The sequence below is a fragment of the Leucoraja erinacea genome, chromosome 28 (genome assembly GCF_028641065.1).
Source record: "Leucoraja erinacea ecotype New England chromosome 28, Leri_hhj_1, whole genome shotgun sequence".
Taxonomy (NCBI): Eukaryota; Metazoa; Chordata; class Chondrichthyes; order Rajiformes; family Rajidae; genus Leucoraja; species Leucoraja erinaceus.
Window position 1 is genome coordinate 7,956,311 of NC_073404.1, and position 18,561 is coordinate 7,974,871.

General features: G+C 47.1%; 1 protein-coding gene across 1 annotated transcript in view; it reads right to left on the reverse strand.

Annotated features, from left to right (window-relative positions):
* Positions 1 to 18,561, reverse strand: part of LOC129710555 (multidrug and toxin extrusion protein 1-like) — a 36,465-nt gene that overhangs the window by 11,855 nt on the left and 6,049 nt on the right. Inside the window, 8 exon segments of the mRNA XM_055657626.1 lie at positions 3,861 to 3,974; positions 4,420 to 4,517; positions 7,129 to 7,226; positions 7,976 to 8,020; positions 11,560 to 11,602; positions 13,465 to 13,613; positions 16,101 to 16,169; positions 18,002 to 18,103. Of these exon segments, the coding sequence (XP_055513601.1) occupies positions 3,861 to 3,974; positions 4,420 to 4,517; positions 7,129 to 7,226; positions 7,976 to 8,020; positions 11,560 to 11,602; positions 13,465 to 13,613; positions 16,101 to 16,169; positions 18,002 to 18,103 (718 nt within the window).

Here is an 18,561-nt window from a genome sequence, read left to right on the forward strand (position 1 = left end):
AGTTCACACTGACCAGCGATCAACCCGTACACTAACACTATCTTACACACACTAGGGCCAATTTACAATTTTTACCAAAGCTAATGAATCTCCAAGCCTGTACATCCTTGGAGTGTGGGAGGAAACCGGATCATCTGGAGAAAACCCACGCAGGTCACAGGGAGAATGTGCAAACTCCGTACAGACAGCATCTGTAGTCAGGAACAAACCCGGGTCTCTGGCGCTGTAAGGCAGCAACTCTACCGCTGCGCCACCGTGCCGCCCACTCTTGGACCATGTCCTGTCTTCATCTTCTGCTAAGCCCACAACTAAGCTTAGAAACTCACACTTTGCACAAGGTTTTGTTCACTTTGTCCAACATCTCCTGTGGCTCCAGTACTTCCAGGTTAGCAACAGGAGAAACGTTGTTATGTTACATTTTGGCTTTCCCTTTCACGTTTATATAGGTCATGAAACCACAACCACCACTCAATGAATGGAGTGGAATTAGGCAGTGAGGCGGGGGGGGGGGCGGGGGGGGGGGGGGGGGGTGGGGGGGGGGTGACACGGTGGGCCAGCGGTAGAGTTGCTGCCTCACAGCGGCAGAGACCCGGGTTTGATCCTGACTGCGGGTGCTGTCTGTACGGAGTTTGTATGTTCTCCCTGTGACCACGTGGGTTTTCTCTGGGTGCTCTGGTTTCCTCTCACACTCCGAAGACATGCAGGTTTGTAGTTTAATTTGGCTTTGGTAAAAATGATAAAATGATCCCTGGTTTGTAGGATAGTGCGAGTGTGTGGGGTGATCGCTGGTCGATGGGTCGAAGGGCCTGTTTCCGCGTTGTATCTCTAAACTAAACTAAAACTGCAGTCTCTCCACTCTGGGACCATTCCAGTAAATCTGCTCTCCAACCTCGCCAAGGCTTTCACTCCATCCTAAAGCCCAGTGTCCAGTATAGGCACAGGCTGGGACCATCTGCTGCTATATAACTCTTTAACAAAACCCCTTAACTTTGTTCCATTCGGTCTACAACGCTTCATAACACACCATCTGAGGAAGGATGTGTTGGCTCTGGTGAGGGTCCAGAGGAGGCTTACAAGCATGATCCCAGGTACGAGTGGGTTAACATATGATGAGCATTTGACGGCACTGGGCCTGCACTCGCTGGAGTTTAGGATGAGGGGGGGGACCTCATTGAAATGTACCAAATAGTGAAAGGCGTGGATGAGGAGAGAATGTTTCTACTAGTAAGAACGTCTAGGACCACAGGTCATAGCCTCAGAATTAAAGGACGTTCCTTTAGGAAGGAGATGAGGAGGAATTCCTTTAGTCAGAGGGTGGTGAATGCCAAGTTCAAGTGCTAGTTTACACAATTGGTACAGCAAGGGTTGGGTTGCCATACAGCTTTACGAATAAAAAGAACACAACGCACGATCGAATTTAACATGAACACCCCCACACAGCAGAATCAATGTTTCCCACTGTGAGGGAAGGTAATACATGTTCAGTCATCTGCCTCTATGTTCACCCGTGGTCAGAGATTACCACAATGTATTGCCACAGACGGCTGTGGAGGCCAAGTCAATGGATATTTCTAAGGCAGAGATAGATAGATTCTTGATTAGTACAGGTATCGGGCGTTAAGGGGAGATGGCAAGAGAATGGGGCTAAGAGGGAAAGATAGATCAGCCATGATTGAATGGCAGAGTAGACTTGATGGGCCGAATGGTTTAATTCTGCTCCTATCACTTATGAACATGAACTTATGAAGAAGCTTGAAAGCACGAAATACTGGGTTTAAGAACAACTTCCTTCCCACTGTTATGAGACAGTTGAACGGACCTCTTTTATGCAAAGGATGAATTCCCGATCTTCCAATCTACCTTGTGGTGCCTCTTGCACTTTTCTTTATCTGCACTTTCTCTGTATATGTATCACTGTATTCTACACTCTGTCTCTTTATCCATTTGCTCAGTCTGAAGGGCTCGTGTCTGGTACGATTTGCATGGAGAGCACACAAAACAAAGTTTGCCAAAGTTTGTATCTCGGTACATGTGGCAATCGTAAACCAATACCAACATAATGGAACATCGGTGGGAATTTAATGATTCAAGTCTTGTCAAGCTCTGTGTTCTAAAGTGGCACAGATTTTTTTTCTGTGAAAACCATCAACTATTTTTATCCGAAGTTTACGTTCTGCTGTAGCTCGAGGCTTACCATGGATACTGCTGTTAAAATCTGATAAACGACACACTGGGCTCCAAGTTCAACTTCATTAATTAATCCTATCAATGAGAAACAATTCAGCGAGTGAGTAATGGGAAGGTGCAGCCAGGGGATGAGCCTGTTGTGTCCAGGTCAGTCTTAATCTTAGAGTCACACAGACAATAACAAGCCCCATTCCCAATTTGGGTCCCAATTTGGGTCTCAACCAGAAATGTCACCCAGTCCTTCTCCCCAGAGATGCTGCCTCCCCGCTGAGTTACTCCAGCATTCTGTGTCTATCTTTGGTTTAAACCAAGCATCTGCAGTTCCTTCCTACACTCCAGTAGTACTTGGCGGCGCGACTCACCCGTTGCAGCGGCCCCTACAGCCTGTCTGTCTTTTTTTTTTTTTTGTCTAGTTAAATGTAGTGTTTGCTGTTTTTTAATAGTATTTTTAAATGTGTAAATGTGGGGGGGCGGGGGGGGGGGAGGGGGAAACTGTTTTAAATCTCTTCCCTGTGCGGGAGACCCGACTTTTTCCCTGTCGGGTCTCGGCTGTCGTTGGGGCCTAGCACCGTGGAGCGGCCTCCAGCCTGAACGACCCGGGGGCTCGGGAGACTGCGGAGCTGCGGAGCTGCGGACTCACCATCGTCGGGGGTGGCCGGCCTCGGAGCGTGGGGAGCGGTGGTGACTCGCTGCTGCGACTCGACTCCTGGGGCTCGGAGGCTCCAGCAACGCAGCCGCAGGTCCGGTGGACCGCGACATCGGGAGCTCGCGGGTCTGGGAGGAGAGAGAGAGAGACCGCTTCCCGGAACTCCCGCAACGCGACTTCTCCAGCCGGTGTCACGGGGTTGGAACGACCCGGAGCGGGGCCGTACATCGCCCGGCGCGGCTTCATGGCCGTGGGATATTCCAGCGCCCGCCGGGGGCTCCAACATTGTGACTTTCAGACCGGGAGCGGGGCCGTAAATCGCCCGGCACGGCCTAAAATGGCCGTGGGACTTATCATCGCCCGCCTGGGGCTTGGACATCGGGAGAGACACGGAGAACAGGGGAGAGAAAAGACTTGCCTTCCATCACAGTGACTTCACTGTGATGGATGTTTGTGTGAATTTAATTATGTGTATGTCTGTAAGACAGTGTCTTTGTTTGTATGGCTGTGGAAACAACATTTCGTTTGAGTCTCACTGGGGCTCAAATGATAATAAATTTGTAAATTTGTTTTAAGTAACACACCTAATTTCTTTCTAATTTCTCCCCCTCTCCCTCCCACCCGCACCCCACCTTTTCCTGTAGCCATTTCCCCTTCACCCATCTCTTCAACTATCCCACTCCCTACCCCCCCATCCCTCCATCTGGCATTGCATTTAAGGTATAGGTGGTGGAAGGCACGGTGGTAGAGTTGTTGCCTCACAGCGGCAGAGACCCGGGTTTGATCCTGAATACGGGTGCTATCTGTACGGAGTTTGTACGTTTTCCCCCTGACAGCATGAGTTTTTTCGGGAGCGCCGGTTTCCTCCCACACTCTAAAGAGTGTAAATTGTAAATTGTACATTGTCCCTTGTGTGTAGGATAGTGCTAGTGTACGGGGTGATCGTTGTATCTCTAACTTAAACTAAAGTCTATTGTTAATTACTGACCAAGTCGAGTGTTTGACAAGGAGTTGTTAGCTTAAATACCTGCTAGGAAAGCTCCAATCTCGTAACTCCACCAGTCGAAGCATATCATCAGCATGCTGGGGATCGCCAGCCCAACAAATTGTCCCCACTCCTGCAGGCATTCCATGGACCACCCTACATTTAAAAACATTAGCTCAAGTGACTGACTCAACGCAGATAAGGGCAGCACAGTTGCACCTGGTAGAGCTGCTGCCTCACGCCGCCAGAGACGCGGGTTCAATCCTGACCTCGGCTGCTGTCTGTGTGGAGTTTGCTCGTTTCCTCCCACATCCCAAAGCCGTGTGGGTTTGTAGGTTAATTGGCCCAATGTAAATTGCCCCTGGCGCGTAGGGAGTGGATGAGAAAGTGGGATAACATGGAACTAGCGTGAACGGGTGGTCTGTGTGGTCTCGACCCTTCGGCACCAGTCATGGTGATGATGAGACATGATAGGTCAGTGGGAAGTAAGTCGAGGAATGGGAGTGACGGAACTACCCCCCCAACAGACAGTTAATGGGTTCGGCGTGAAGTCAATGGATGAAAGTGGAGATGATCACACGCCCCAGTGCGGAATCGTTACCATCCCACGTGTCCACGTACAGCTTCCTCCATCGGATGTAGAGAAACAGGAGGATGGGTTGGCAGTACTGGGAGATAACATTAGCAGCAGCCGATCCTCTGAAACACACAGGTCCACACATTATATAATGTTTAGTTTAGTTTACACTACTTTAGTTTCATTTAGAGATACAGCGCGGAAACAGGCTACAGGAGCCTGAAGACTGCAACGTCCAGGTTCAGGAATAGGTCTTCCCCAAAGCCATCAGGCTATTAAACTCAACTCAAACAAAACTCTGAACATTAATAGCCCATTATCTCTTTATTTGCACTTTATCTGTTTATTTATTCATGTGTGTTTATATTTATATAATGGTATATGGACACACTGATCTGTTTTGTAGTCAATGCCTACTATGTTCTGTTGTGCTGAAGTAAAGCAAGAATTTCATTGTCCTATCTGGGACACATGACAACAAAATCTCTTGAATCTTGAATCTCTTCAGCCCAACAAGTCCACGCCGACCAGCGACTAACACCGTCCTACACACACCAGGGACAATTTACAATTATACCAAGCTAATTAACCTACAAACCTCTATGTCTTTGGAGTGTGGGAGGAAACCAGTGATCCCGGAGAAAACCCACGGGGGAGGACGTACAAACCCCGTACAGACAGCACCCGTAGTCAGGATTGAACCTGCGTCTTAGATACGTATATAATATTATATTATAACTAGAGGCATAGATAGGGTAGACAGTCAGAACCTTTTTCCAAGGATGTCAGTGTCCAACACAAGAGGGGAGAGCTATAAGGTGAGAATGCCAAAGATTTACCGCATTCACAGAAATATCTCCCCATCTCTGCCCCCTGTACAACCCACCTGTTATTCTGTGGCCGCCACCCCTGGTTTTACACACCCGAACAAGGGGAAATATTGTGCCCACATCTGCGGAATGAAAGGGCCTGTTGACATATCAGACCTGGCATCTGGACTATAGACTCTATTTCCCTCCACAGATGTTGCCTGACCCACTGTGATCCTCCAACAGCTCAGTATTTGTTCTTGTTTCCAATCTAGTCAGCGAGTAATAGCTTCACACAGCATGTTTGGCCCAACTCGTCCTTGCCTACTAAGATGCCCATCTAAGCTAGTCCCCTTTGCTTGCAATTGACCCATATCCCTCAAAACCTTTCCTATCCATGTACCTGTCCAAGTGTCTTTTAAATGTTGGTATAGTACCTGCCTCAACTACCTCCTCTGGCAGCTCATTCCGTACACCCACAGCCCAATGAGTAAAACAATTGTCCCTAAGGTCTCGTTTAAACCTTTCCCCTATCTCCTTAAACCTACAGAATGTCATCCAGTATTTGACTTCCCTATCCTAGGGAAGACAGTGTGGCTATTAGCCTTCTCTATGCCCCTTATGATCTTATATACCGCTACAAGGTCACCCTCCAACCTCTTACACTGCGGGGAAATAAGACCCAGTCTCTCCTTAAAATTCAAAGTCTCCAGATCTGGTAATATTTCAGGCAGCACAGTTCCTCCAGCATTTTGTGTCTATCTTTGATATAAACCAGCATCTGCAGTTCCTTCCTACATGGTTGGTAGAACTGCTGCCCCACTGCACAAGAGACTTGGTTTGATGTTGAGCTCCGGTGCTGTCTGTGGGGAGTTTGCACGTTCTTCCTGTGACCGCGTGGGTTGCACCTGAGTGCTCCTGTTACCTCCCACATCCCAAAGACTTGTGGGGTTTGTAGGTTAATTGGCCCTCTGTAAATTGCCCCCAGTGGATGAGAAAGTGGGATAAAGTAGAACTAGTGTGAAGTTAGACTCCAAAGGCCGGAGTAACTCAGCGGGTCAGGCAGCATCTCTGGAGAAAATGAATAGGTGATGTTTCGGGTCGAGACCCTTCTTCAGAATGGGTGATCAGTGTCGGCGTGGACTCAGTGGGCTGATGGGTCTGTTTTCATGCTGTATCTCTAAACTAAATATCCTTGTTTCTTAGTCCCACATGTGCCCCTAAAGAATGATGCAAATACATTGCTTAATTTACCGTAGGCTAACTGGTGGCAGAACAGGGTGGCACGGTGGCACAGTGGCAGAGTTACTGGCCTACAGCTCCAGAGACCTGGTTTTGATCCTGACTACAGGTGCTATCTGTACGGAGTTTGTACGTTCTCTCTGTGACCACGTGGGTTTTCTCCGGGTGCTCTGGTTTCCTCCCACCTTCCAAAGACGTGCAGGTTTGTAGGTTAATTGGCCTGGGACATTGTCCCTGGTGTGCAGGATAGGACTATTAACGGGTGATCGTGGTCGACACGGACTCAGTGGGCCGAAGGGCCTGTTTCCATGCTGTATCTCCAAAAAGGTTTCTGCTAATCATGTATTGTCTTTCTGCTGACTGGATAGAATGCAACAAAGGCTTTTCACTGTACTTTGGCACTTGTGACAATAAACTAAATTGCAAACCATAAACTAAACTTAAACTAAACTAAACTGCCAGAAAGGTGGAAATCTAAAGTGTAGCAAGGACTTGCAGATGCTGGTATATACCAAAGATAGACACAAATGCTGGAGTAGAAGTGGGTCAGGCAGCATTTCTGGAGAAAAGGGATGGGTGACATTTCGGATCGGCTTAGAAATCTAACTCCAATTCAGTCTCCACTGATTTTTACACATGTAATATTACAGCCGAAAGGGAATTGAAGTGATTTATTACTTACGGAATTCCCAGAGGTAGCACGTAGAGAAGGATAAAATTAACGACTGCGTTGATAATGTTGGCCACGAGACCAATGGCGACCTGTGGCATGTTGATGCCCTGGAGCGAGAGAGGTACAGCATTAGTCCTTCACTAAATGACTGGTGAAAGGGGAGGCATTGCGTCCCTGTGAACATATTGGGAGGGGAAGGCACCCTATCACTGCAGCAGGCTGGCCTAAACATTAACATCCGGGCAAAGGGCCGCACGGTAGAGTTGCTGCCTCACAGCGCCAGAGTCGCGGGTTCGATCCTGACCACGGGTGCTGCTTGTACCGAGTATCTACATTCTCCCCGTGACCCGACGTACGGGTTTGCAGGTTTATTTGGCTTTGGTAAAATAGTAACTTGTCCCCAGTGTGATGGATAGCGTGCTAGTGTATGTGGTGATCGCTGGTCGGTCCGGACTCGGTGGTACGAAGGGCCTGATTCGGCGCTGTATCTCTAAAGTCTAGAATACCATAGAGGGTGTGAAGGAAGAATGAAGGGAGAAAGTGGGCAAAGTGGCTGGGAGTCTTTAGCCAGAGTCACAAAGTAGTGAATGAAGATGTGACATTGTGGGTTTTTATAAAAGGTTCCAGTGCTGCCTGGGGCTGTGGGCATGTGTTAAACTGCTAAAGGCCACCAGCTCATTCCCAATTGAAGGATTCCATCCAAGACAGCATCTGCTCACTGGAAAAGGTACTCCACCTTTGGAAGGGATGCAGACAGGTTTACCAAAAGGGTTCGAGGGATCAGGAGTCACAGTGGTTGGGGTTCCATTTAGTTTATTATATTCACTTGCTTTAAGCTGCTGTTCACTGACTGTACCTGATTTTGAAGATATTTGACTTCCAGCTGATAAATAAATATTGCCTAGAGAGAGGCACAGAGACACCAGTTAACATCACTAAAGACATACACTTCTGGATGTCAAACAGATACAATCCCATCCATGTTGGCCAAAGCATCTTCCTGAGCCATTTGCCCACATCTGGCCCATATCCCCCCCCAAACCTTTCCTGTCCATGTACTGTCCAAATGTCTTTGAAACAAAGTATTTGTAGTCACCTCTATCAAATCCTCCGGGGATTTACTCTACAGTGGCTTGCAAAAGTTTTCATACCCCTTGAACCTTTCCACATTTTGTCACGTTACAACCACAAACGTAAATGTATTTTATTGGGATTTTATGTGATAGACCAACACAAAGTGGCGCATAATTGTGAAGTGGAAGGAAAATGATACATGGTTTTCAAATTTTTTTACAAATAAAAAACTGAAAAGTGTGGCGTGCAAAAGTATTCAGCCCCCTTTACTCTGATACCCCTAAATAAAATCCAGTGCAACCAATTGCAGTTTAAAGCAGGGTTAGGTTATAAAAAAAATGAAGCCCAAGGAACACCCAAGCTTTGAACATCTCACGGAGCACTGTTCAATCCATCATCCGAAAATGGAAAGAGTATGGCACAACTGCAAACCTACCAAGACATGGCCGTCCACCTAAACTGACAGGCCGGGCAAGGAGAGCATTGATCAGAGAAGCAGCCAAGAGGCCCATGGTAACTCTGGAGGAGCTGCAGAGATCCACAGCTCAGGTGGGAGAATCTGTCCACAGGACAACTATTAGTCGTGCACTCCACAAATCGGGCCTTTATGGAAGAGTGGCAAGAAGTAAGCCATTGTTGAAAAAAAGCCATAAGAAGTCCCGTTTGCAGTTTGCCATAAGCCATGTGGGGGACACAGCAAACATGTGGAGGAAGGTGCTCTGGTCAGATGAGACCAAAATTGAGGTTTTTGGCCTAAATGCAAAACGCTATGTGTGGCAGAAAACTAACACTGCACATCACCCTGAACACACCATCATCCCCACTGTGAAACATGGTGGTGGCAGCATCATGCTGTGGGGATGCTTTTCTTCAGCAGGGACAGGGAAGTTGGTCAGAGTTGATGGGAAGATGGATGGAGCCAAATACAGGGCAATCTTGGAAGAAAACCTGTTAGAGTCTGCAAAAGACTTGAGACTGGGGCAGAGGTTCACCTTCCAGCAGGACAACGACCCTAAACATACAGCCAGAGCTACAATGGAATGGTTTAGATCAAAGCATATTCATGTGTTAGAATGGCCCAGTCAAAGTCCAGACCTAAATCCAATTGAGAATCTCTGGCAATACTTGAAAATTGCTGTTCACAGACGCTCTCCATCCAATCTGACTGAGCTTGAGCTATTTTGCAAAGAATAATGGGCAAAAGTTTCAGTCTCTAGATGTGCAAAGCTGGTAGAGGCATACCCCAAAAGACTTGCAGCTGTAATTGCAGCGAAAGGTGGTTCTACAAAGTATTGATTCAGGGGGGCTGAATACTATTGCTTCCACTTCACAATTATTCACCACTTTGTGTTGGTCTATCACATAAAATCCCAATAAAATACATTTACGTTTGTGGTTGTAACGTGACAAAATGTGGAAAAGTTCAAGGGGTATGAAAACTTTTGCAAGCCACTGTATATATCTGTCACCCTACGTGTGAGAAACTTGTCCCTCAGATTCCCATTAAATCCTTCTTCTCACATGAAACTTATGCCCTCTAGTTTAAGACTCCTCCCTTTATAAACCCCTCAGCATTCTGTGCCCAAGGAAGTCACTCACCCTATCCAGTCTGAAGAAGGGTTTTGACCCGAAACTTCGCCTATCCATGTTCTCCGGGGATGCTGCCTGAACCGCTGAGTTACTCCAGCATATTGTGTCTATCTCCGACCCATCCGATCTCTTATAACTCAAGCTCTCCAATCCCGACAACATCCTTGTGAATCTTTCCTGAACCCTCTTCAGCTTAATCAAGTCCTTTCTATCATAGGATGGTCAAACTGCACACGGTATTCCAGGTGTGGCCTCACCAACGTCTTATACAGCAGTAAAATAGTGTCCCACCTCTTGTCCTCAATGCTCCATCTAAGACAGGCCAAGATGCTATGCCCCTTCTTCACCACTTTGTCTCCCTGAGTCACCACTTTCAGGGGACTATGTACTTGCACCCCTTGGTCTCTCTGCTCTACAACACTCCCCATGCCCTGTATTTGCTATCTATATCCGACCATGGTTTGGCTCCGCAGAATTTACACTGAACTGAGTTAAATTCCATCTGCCATTCCTTTGCCCACGTTCCCAGTTCATCTCCAAAGACGTACAGGTTTGTAGGTTAATCGGCTTGGTATAATTGTAAATTGTCCCTCCAGTGTGTAGGACGGTGTTAATGTGCGGTCGGTCGGTGCAGACTCGGTGGGCCGAAGGACCTATTTCTGCGCTGCATCTCCAAACTAGTCTGAGGAAGGGTCTCGGCCCAAAAACGTCACCTATTCCTTTTCTGACCCGCTGAGTTACTCCAGATTTTTGTGTCTAAACTAAACTAAATCAGGATTCTGTTGTAACATTCTTTGCTGTCCACTACACCGCCAAGTTTGGTATCACCGGCAAACATGAGTCATGCCACCCATATCCTCATCCAATGTAGAGGTGGGGTAGTGGTAGAGTGAGGTGGGGATGTGTAATGTACATTGGCAAGGCATTGATGCAGTTTAGTGGCCATGTTACTTGATTACCAATCCAGTGGAAGATGTGAGTTCAAATTCTAAATTTGGGATTCGATCAAGTTAATTAAAATGAAACACCCTCCTTCTAATATCTGCCCACGTGGCACTGTGGCAATTATTTTAAATGTTCGTGCTGTGAAGGTATTAACACTACAGGCACTCTCTTTTGAAGGGACTTCAGCTTGCACCTAAACATGAATTACATTTTGCAAAGTTGGTATTCAGTGGGCACAGTGGCGCAGCTGGTAGAGCCACTACCTCACAATGCCAAGGACCCAGGATTGATGCTACCCTCGGGTGCTGTCAATGTGGTGTTTGCACGTTCTCCCTGTCATTGCTTGTGTTTCTACCGGATGCTCCGGTTTCCCCCCACATCCCAAAGACGAGCATGTATGTAGGTTAATTGGCCCTGTGTTAATTGCCCCTAGCCTGTAATTACTAGATGTGAAAGTGGGATAACATAGAACTAGTGTGAACGGGTGATCGATGGTCGGTGTGGACTCGGTGGGCCGAAGATCCTGCCTACATGCTGTGTATCTCTAAACTAAACTAAAACAAAGGCTGCATCTGATCTTGGAGGTTTCTGACCTCAAACTGGTGAAGAAATACACATTTTGTCATTCAAGTTGTTTTTTCTCTCCTTCTCTGTTGCAAAACCTGTTACATCTTCACCCTTTCGCAGTTCTGCTAAAAGGTCAGTGAAATATTTTCTGTTTCTCCCTCCACATATGCTACCTGGCCTACGGGGATATTTCCCCCATCACCTCCAGCTTCTGCACCATTCTGCTTGTGTACCACGTGTGTTTGTTGCATTGGTTTTACTCACAGGCAGAGCAGGGGAGAATATCTTCACGTATATATTTGCTAACCTGTGTAGGAAATTGAAGGCTTTGTTAAAAGTCGAAAAAAGCATAAGTCTCGCATGGTCACAGGCAGTAGCGTTCAGCATCTTATTGAAGCAGCAGATGGTGATTTGGGAACAGGTATGGGCCGCAGGTAAGTGGACAGCTATGACCCATAACGCACATGCTTTTGCCACGTCTCTACAGGGGAATCGTGGAGTGTGGAGAGAAAGGAGAGAGGCAGTGAGAGAAGGAATGAGATAGAGGAAGGTGGGCGAGAGAGACAGATAGAGTAAGAGAGAGTTAAAGAGAAAGAAAGGGAAATGACAACGTGCAGAGAGAGGAAGGAAGAATGAGGAGAAAAGGGAGAGAAAGAATGAGGTAGAGAAAAATAGAGGAAGAATAAGGAAAATGAGAGAGAGAGAAAGAAAGAAAGGATGAAAAAGAGGAGGGACAAGGAAAGAATGAGGAAGAGGGGGAGAGGGAGAGAGAGAGAGTGAGAGTGAGAGAGAGAGAGAGAGAGAGAGAGAGAGAGAGAGAGAGAGAGAGGGAGAGAGAGAGAGAGAGAGAGAGAGAGAGAGAGAGAGAGAGAGAGAGAAAGGGAAGGGGATTGGGGGGAGTGAAAGAAAGGAAAAGAGATAGGATGAGCGGGAAAGAATGAGGAAGAGGAGCACGAGGGAAAGAATGTGGAAAAGGACAAAAGAAAGAGAGCGGGAAAGATAAATAAGATGCAAGAGGATGAAATGATGAGAGGACCAGAGCGGGGACAAATGAGGGGAGAGAGGAAGAAAGGAACGAGAAAAAAAGAGATGGAAAATAGGAAGAATGAGCAAAAGGAGCAAGAGACAGACAGACAAAGACAAAATGTAAAATAGGTAATAGAGAGAAAGAGAAGTGAAGAGATAGTAAAAGAAATGTAGTTGAGATGGAGATTGATTCGGCCTCTTTCATGTACCCAGGAGGTTCCAAAACACAAAGTCCCAAAGTTCCTGTGATGTGGTAATATCAGAAATGCAACAGCTAATTTATACACAGGGTGATACGATGTTGATACATTATTGATACAGCAATACGATGTTTCAATAATGACGATTGATGCACCACAAATTTTGATCACGACACAAGCAAGGACCTTCAGATCTTTTCTGCAATGGCGCTGGGGTTTATTGCATCGACTGGGGGATGGGGAGAGAATTTGGCTCCGGATTGATAGCAGCCCCCAGCAGCAACCGGCACAAACCTTGCAGATGGAGGGAACGTGCAAGATGATGCACAGCTTAGCTCAGGGTCACACAGTAGCTCCTCAGGCACGGGGGTCAGGGTCAAGACCCAGAGCTTGGGTACAGTATCCCTGACTCATGGGGAGTGACATCCTGTGTCCTTCCTTTCCTTGTAAACGGCTGTGACCTTGGGCACACTATCTTGATGCCATCTCTTTACACAGCACAACGGCAGCACGGTGGCTCAATGGTAGAGCTGCTGCCTCACAGCGCCAGAGACCCGGGTTCGATCCTGACCACTGGTGCCCGCTATATAGAGTTTGCACGTTCTCCCTGTGACCACGTGGGTTTCCTCCTGGTGCTCCGGTTTACCTCCCACGCTCTAAAGACGTGCGGGTTTGTTGGCTAATTGGCTTCTGTAAATTGTCCCTAGTGTGTAGGATGGAACTGGTGTACAGGTGATCGCTGGTCGGCGCGGACCCGGTGGGCCGAAGGGCCTGTTTCCATGTTTAGCGTATTTCTAAACTAAACTAAACTAACATCTCAACCCGAAACGAACGTCGCCTATTCCTTCTCTCCAGAGATGTTGCCTGACCCACTGAGTTACTCCAGCTGCTTGTGCCCAACATAAGCACCATTTTGTTTAGTGAAAATGATAGAGATTCTCACTTGGCCACCCCGGGAGGCTGCTTGAATGCCAGCAGGATGCGCTCAGTGTTGACAAGGAGGGCCCAGCAGGGAAAGCAGAATATCATCAGGATGAGAATTCCTCGCTGTAGAATCACACCGATTCTCTTCAAGTTCCTACTGCCGTGTGTCTGAAAATGAGAAGGCAAGGTTTATATTTTGTGCCCGTTTGCAATGGTCAACAGGCCCTCTCCAAAATCAGCTTCCAATCTTAACATTGGTTCCATCCTTGAGGCTGCTGAATATCCCGCGGTCTAGGCATAAGCTTAGGGGCGACCGAGCCTTTGCGGTTGCAGCTCCTAGACTGTGGAACAGCATCCCCCTTCCCATCAGAACTGCCCCCTCCATCGACTCCTTTAAGTCAAGACTAAAATCTTATCTATACTCCCAAGCCTTTCCTGACGTCCACTGAGCGAGGGCTATATGTATATATGTATGTAGTTTGTTTGTTTATACTATTCTTATAACAAATGTAAAGCACTTTGGCCAACGAGAGTTGTTTTTTAAATGTGCTATATAAATAAATGTGACTTGACTGGACTTGACTCCACTCAACACCATTGTTTTTGTTTTATTCGCACATGGAATTGCAGACGCTGGTTTACGGAAAAAAAAGTTGAAGAAGGGTCACGACCCAAAATGTCACCTGTCCATGTTCTCCAGAGAGACTTAGTATAGATGTTGGAGGCACGTCATTTAGTCTTCACCCTCAACTGCAGAAGATTAGGGACCATTGTGGCACCACATCGGCTTGCAATGTTTGTTGAGACCAGGAACTGCAGATGCCGGTTTTTACCATAGATAGACACAAAGTGCTGGAGTAACTCAGCGGGTCAGGCAGCGTCTCTGGGGAGAAAGGATGGGTGACGTTTCAGGCGGAACCCTTCATCAGTAAGTCACAATTCCTTTTTATGCAGAGATGTTGACGGACCCGCTGAGTTACTCCTGCACTTTGTGACTCACCTGCAATGTTTGTTGTTGTATCAGGGGAAAGTTGATCAAAATGTTCCAAATAATGAGAGGGTTTGCGGAAACATAATGGAGGGAAGTTGAAACTGGATAGGATGGGGACACAAAGTGCTGGAGTAACTCAGCGGGTCAGGCAGCATCTCTGGAGAACATGGATAGGTGACGTTTCACAGAGTGCTGGAGTAACTCAGCGGGTCAGGCAGCATCTCTGGAGAACATGGATTTGTGACATTTCGGGAAGAAACTCTGCTTCGGAAGCGGGGGGGGGGGGGGGGGGGGGGGGGGGGGGGGCACAGCCTCAGAACAAAAGGACGTACCTTTAGAATGGAGATGAGGTGGAATTTCTGCAGCTGGAGGGTGGTGAATGTGTGGATGGCTGTGATAGCCAGGTCATTGGGCATTTTGAAAGCGGAGATTGATACGTCTTTGATTAGTGAGCTCATCAAAGGTTACGGGGAGCAGGCAGGAGAATGGGGTTGTGGGGGAAAATAATCAGCCATGATCGAATGGCGGAGTGGAATTGATGGGCCGAATGGCCTAATTCTGCTCCTAGAACCGATGGACAGAATTAGGCAATTCAGCCCATAATTCTGCTCCAATGTCTTATGATCTTATGGACCTGCTGAATTACTCTAGCGCTTTGTGTCTTTTTCCGTAAACTAGCATCTGCAGTTCCTGTTATCTCGATATAGACAACACAGGCAATGTGGCGTCTAGATTTCTCGACTGTTCATCCAGTGGCATGTTGCAACTCCCTGCCCTGCTCACGCCCTTCCTGGGAGCTGGGGAATTAAAATGTCAGCCTAATAAATAAATATGGATTAAAAAAAAAACTAATCTCAGTAGCAACGAGCATAAAACCATTGAATTGTTGTAACAGCATACCTAGTTCACCATGTCCTTCCTTACCTGGTATGGCCCAGATAATTGTATATTTTTAAAGCAGAGATTGATCGGTTCTTGATCAATAACGGTGTTAACGGTGACAGGGAATGGGGTTGAGAGGGAAAGATAGATCAGGCATGATCGACTGGCAGAACAGGCTAGATGGGCCGAATGGCCTGACTATGCTCCTATGTCTTATGTTCCTATCCGACTCCAGGGCAGCACGGCGGTAGAGTTGGTGCCTTACAGTGCCAGAGATGCGAGTTCGATCCTGACTACGGGTGCTGTCTGTATGGAGTTTGTCCCAGTGATCTCGTAGGCTTTCCCTGGGTGCTCTGGTTTCCTCCCACACTCCAAAAAGACCTACAGATTTGTAGGTTGATTTGCCTTCTGTAAATTGTAAATTGCCTCTCGTGTCTGTAGGATAATGTTAGTGTGCGGGGATCGCTGGTCGGTGGGTCAAAGGGGAATGTTTCCGCGCTGTGTCACTAAACTAAATATGCCAATATGTTTGACCTTGAGCTGCTTCATTAATTCAGGAGCAATTGGGGAAGTCCACATCCCTTCAATACATAGTGTAATTGGTACACTGTCACTTCCAGTTCTTTCTTTGCCGCGGTTTGAAATGTTTTACTCTTGATATGTGGACCACGTGGCTATTCACCAGTAACTAATGTCACATTGCCACCCATCACGAGGGCCACTTGCCAGTGAGAGACGGATACCCGACTCCTCTGTACAGTTTGGTGTTGACCTGCACTGACCTGAGAGAGGAGTGTGTCGCAGGTTGAGGCTATCCCATATCCAACCGAGATGGCTGACACATTGATCACCTATGCAAAAGGCAAGGGGAGAAGAATTAGCAGAGAGTGAGTAAAGGGCCTGTCCCACTTGCATGTGATTGCGTGCGTTTAATAATAATAATAATAATAATAATAATAATAATAACTTTATTTATATAAAGCGCTTTTAGACAACATCAGTTACCACAAAGTGCTGTACATGGGAAGTCAACAAAAAGTTATTACAAACTACTAAAACCATTAAGACGACAGGACTATAAAAACAGTAAAAATTAAAAGACATTAAAAGCACTAAAAACAGGAACAATGTCTCAGCCAGTGTCGAAAGCCAGTGAATAAAAGTGAGTTTTTAGGGAGGATTTAAAGATGGACAGTGAAGGGGCCTGTCTGATCTGCAGCGGCAAGGTGTTCCAGAGTGCCGGGGCAGCAACAGAAAAGGCTCTATCCCCTCTGAGCTTCCACTTAGACCTTGGTACCTTAAGGAGCAGCTGATCCGCTGACCTGAGGCACCGGGTAGGAGCATATAGGTGGAGCAGCTCAGAGAGGTAAGGCGGGGCGAGGCCATTCAATGATTTAAAAACAATTAAAATAATTTTAAAATGAACTCGAAAGTGCACTGGGAGCCAGTGAACGGAGGCCAAAATTGGCGTAATGTGCTCCCTCTTTCGAGTTCCCGGTTAAAAGGCGAGCGGCAGCATTTTGGACCAACTGGAGACGAGCCAACGAAGCTCGTGAGACTCCAGAGTAGAGTGGGTTACAGTAATCCAGCCGAGATGAAATAAAGGCATGGATTACTGTTTCAAAATGCTGCCGCTCGAGAGTTTGGCGGAGTTCACGCTAAGTATGCGCTAAATTTGCGCTAAGTTCGTGCGTGACATCATTTGCGTCATGCTTACCAATCAGCTGGGCAGGAGGCGGACCGACTGAATTTGGGCATCGCACGGCGACGGGTGGTGACATAATCACACAACGCCACGCGTTAAGTGTACACCGTCAAGACGCTGCGTATGACGTCAAGACGCTGCGTACAACCGCAATGCGCCTACGTGACAACACGCTGTTGGCGCACGAAGATTTAGGCTCTTGTGGTTGCAAGCAAAGGGTGGACTACGCAGACATGGACAAAGGGGCGGCAGGGTAGAGTTGCAACCTTACAGCGCCAGAGACCCGGGTTTGATCCTGACCACGGGTGCAGTCTGTATGGAGTTTGTACGTTCTCCCCGTGACCTGCGTGGGTTTTCTTCGGGTGCCCCGGTTTCCTCCCACACTTCAAAGACGTACAGGTTTGTAGGACCACTCACATCCTGGGCATTCCCTTTCCTTCCCTCTCAAAATGAGCAGAAGATACAAATGCTTGAAAACATGTGCCACCAGATTCAGAAGCAGGTTCCTCTCCGGTCCTTGGAGTGTGCGAGGAAACCTGAGCACCCGGAGAAAACCCACGCGGTCACAAGCTTAACGAGCAAACTCCATGCAGACAGCACCCATAGTCTGCTGCACCTCTGTGTCAGACTGTGACAGGGTCTGCAGCAAATACCCTTCCCACTCTCCAAGCCTATTCTTTCCAACTTTGGAGATTCCCTTTATATTTAAGGTGGCACTGTCACTTTCTAAACATGCTTCTCAGCGTGCAATGGGCCAGGCAGCCTCTCTGGAGAAAGGGAATACTGAAGGTGACAGTCCATTCAGCAGCAAAAATATTTGTTTTACATGAAGAACCTCCATGGTTTAGCAAAAGTCAAACTTATTTATAAGAATAAATTTAAACTTATCCTTAAAATGTATCCTTAAACTTAAAATGTTATCCCTAAACTTATCCCTTGCCCGTATAAATCGTAAAACCAAGTTGTCAATAAACTCACCGTTGTGGCGAGTGAAACTGCATCCAGTTCGACTTTTCCCAAATGTCCGCAGAATATGGTGCTGACAATATTTATGAGGAACACCAACAGCTGTGACAAAAACTGCCGAGAGAGGAGAGCACAACAAAATCAACTCACTCAGAAAACGAGGAAGTGTTCTTTAAAAGCATAGGTACACAACTTTGGGGAAAGGAGATATTTTTCGAGAATCGTTCAGGATGTCCCGACAGTATTTTACAATCAATGACCTTTGGGGCGGCACGGTGGTGCAGCGGTAGAGTTGCTGCCTTACAGCGCCGGAGACCCGGGGTTCGATCCTGACCACGGGTGTTGTCTGTAGGGGTGGGAGATTGCAACCTTCACGTGGTCCGCCCTGTTTCAACTAATGCAATCAGCCTGGCGTGCACAATCAAGTAAGATCAAATAGAACAGGTTATCCTACAACTTTAATGCATTTCGTTGTCTCTGTACTGCTGACAATGACAATTAAAATTGCAATCTGAATCTGAACTTTAGGCTGTGCACGCCATACGCAAGAAGAAGAAGTGTTGTCTGTATGA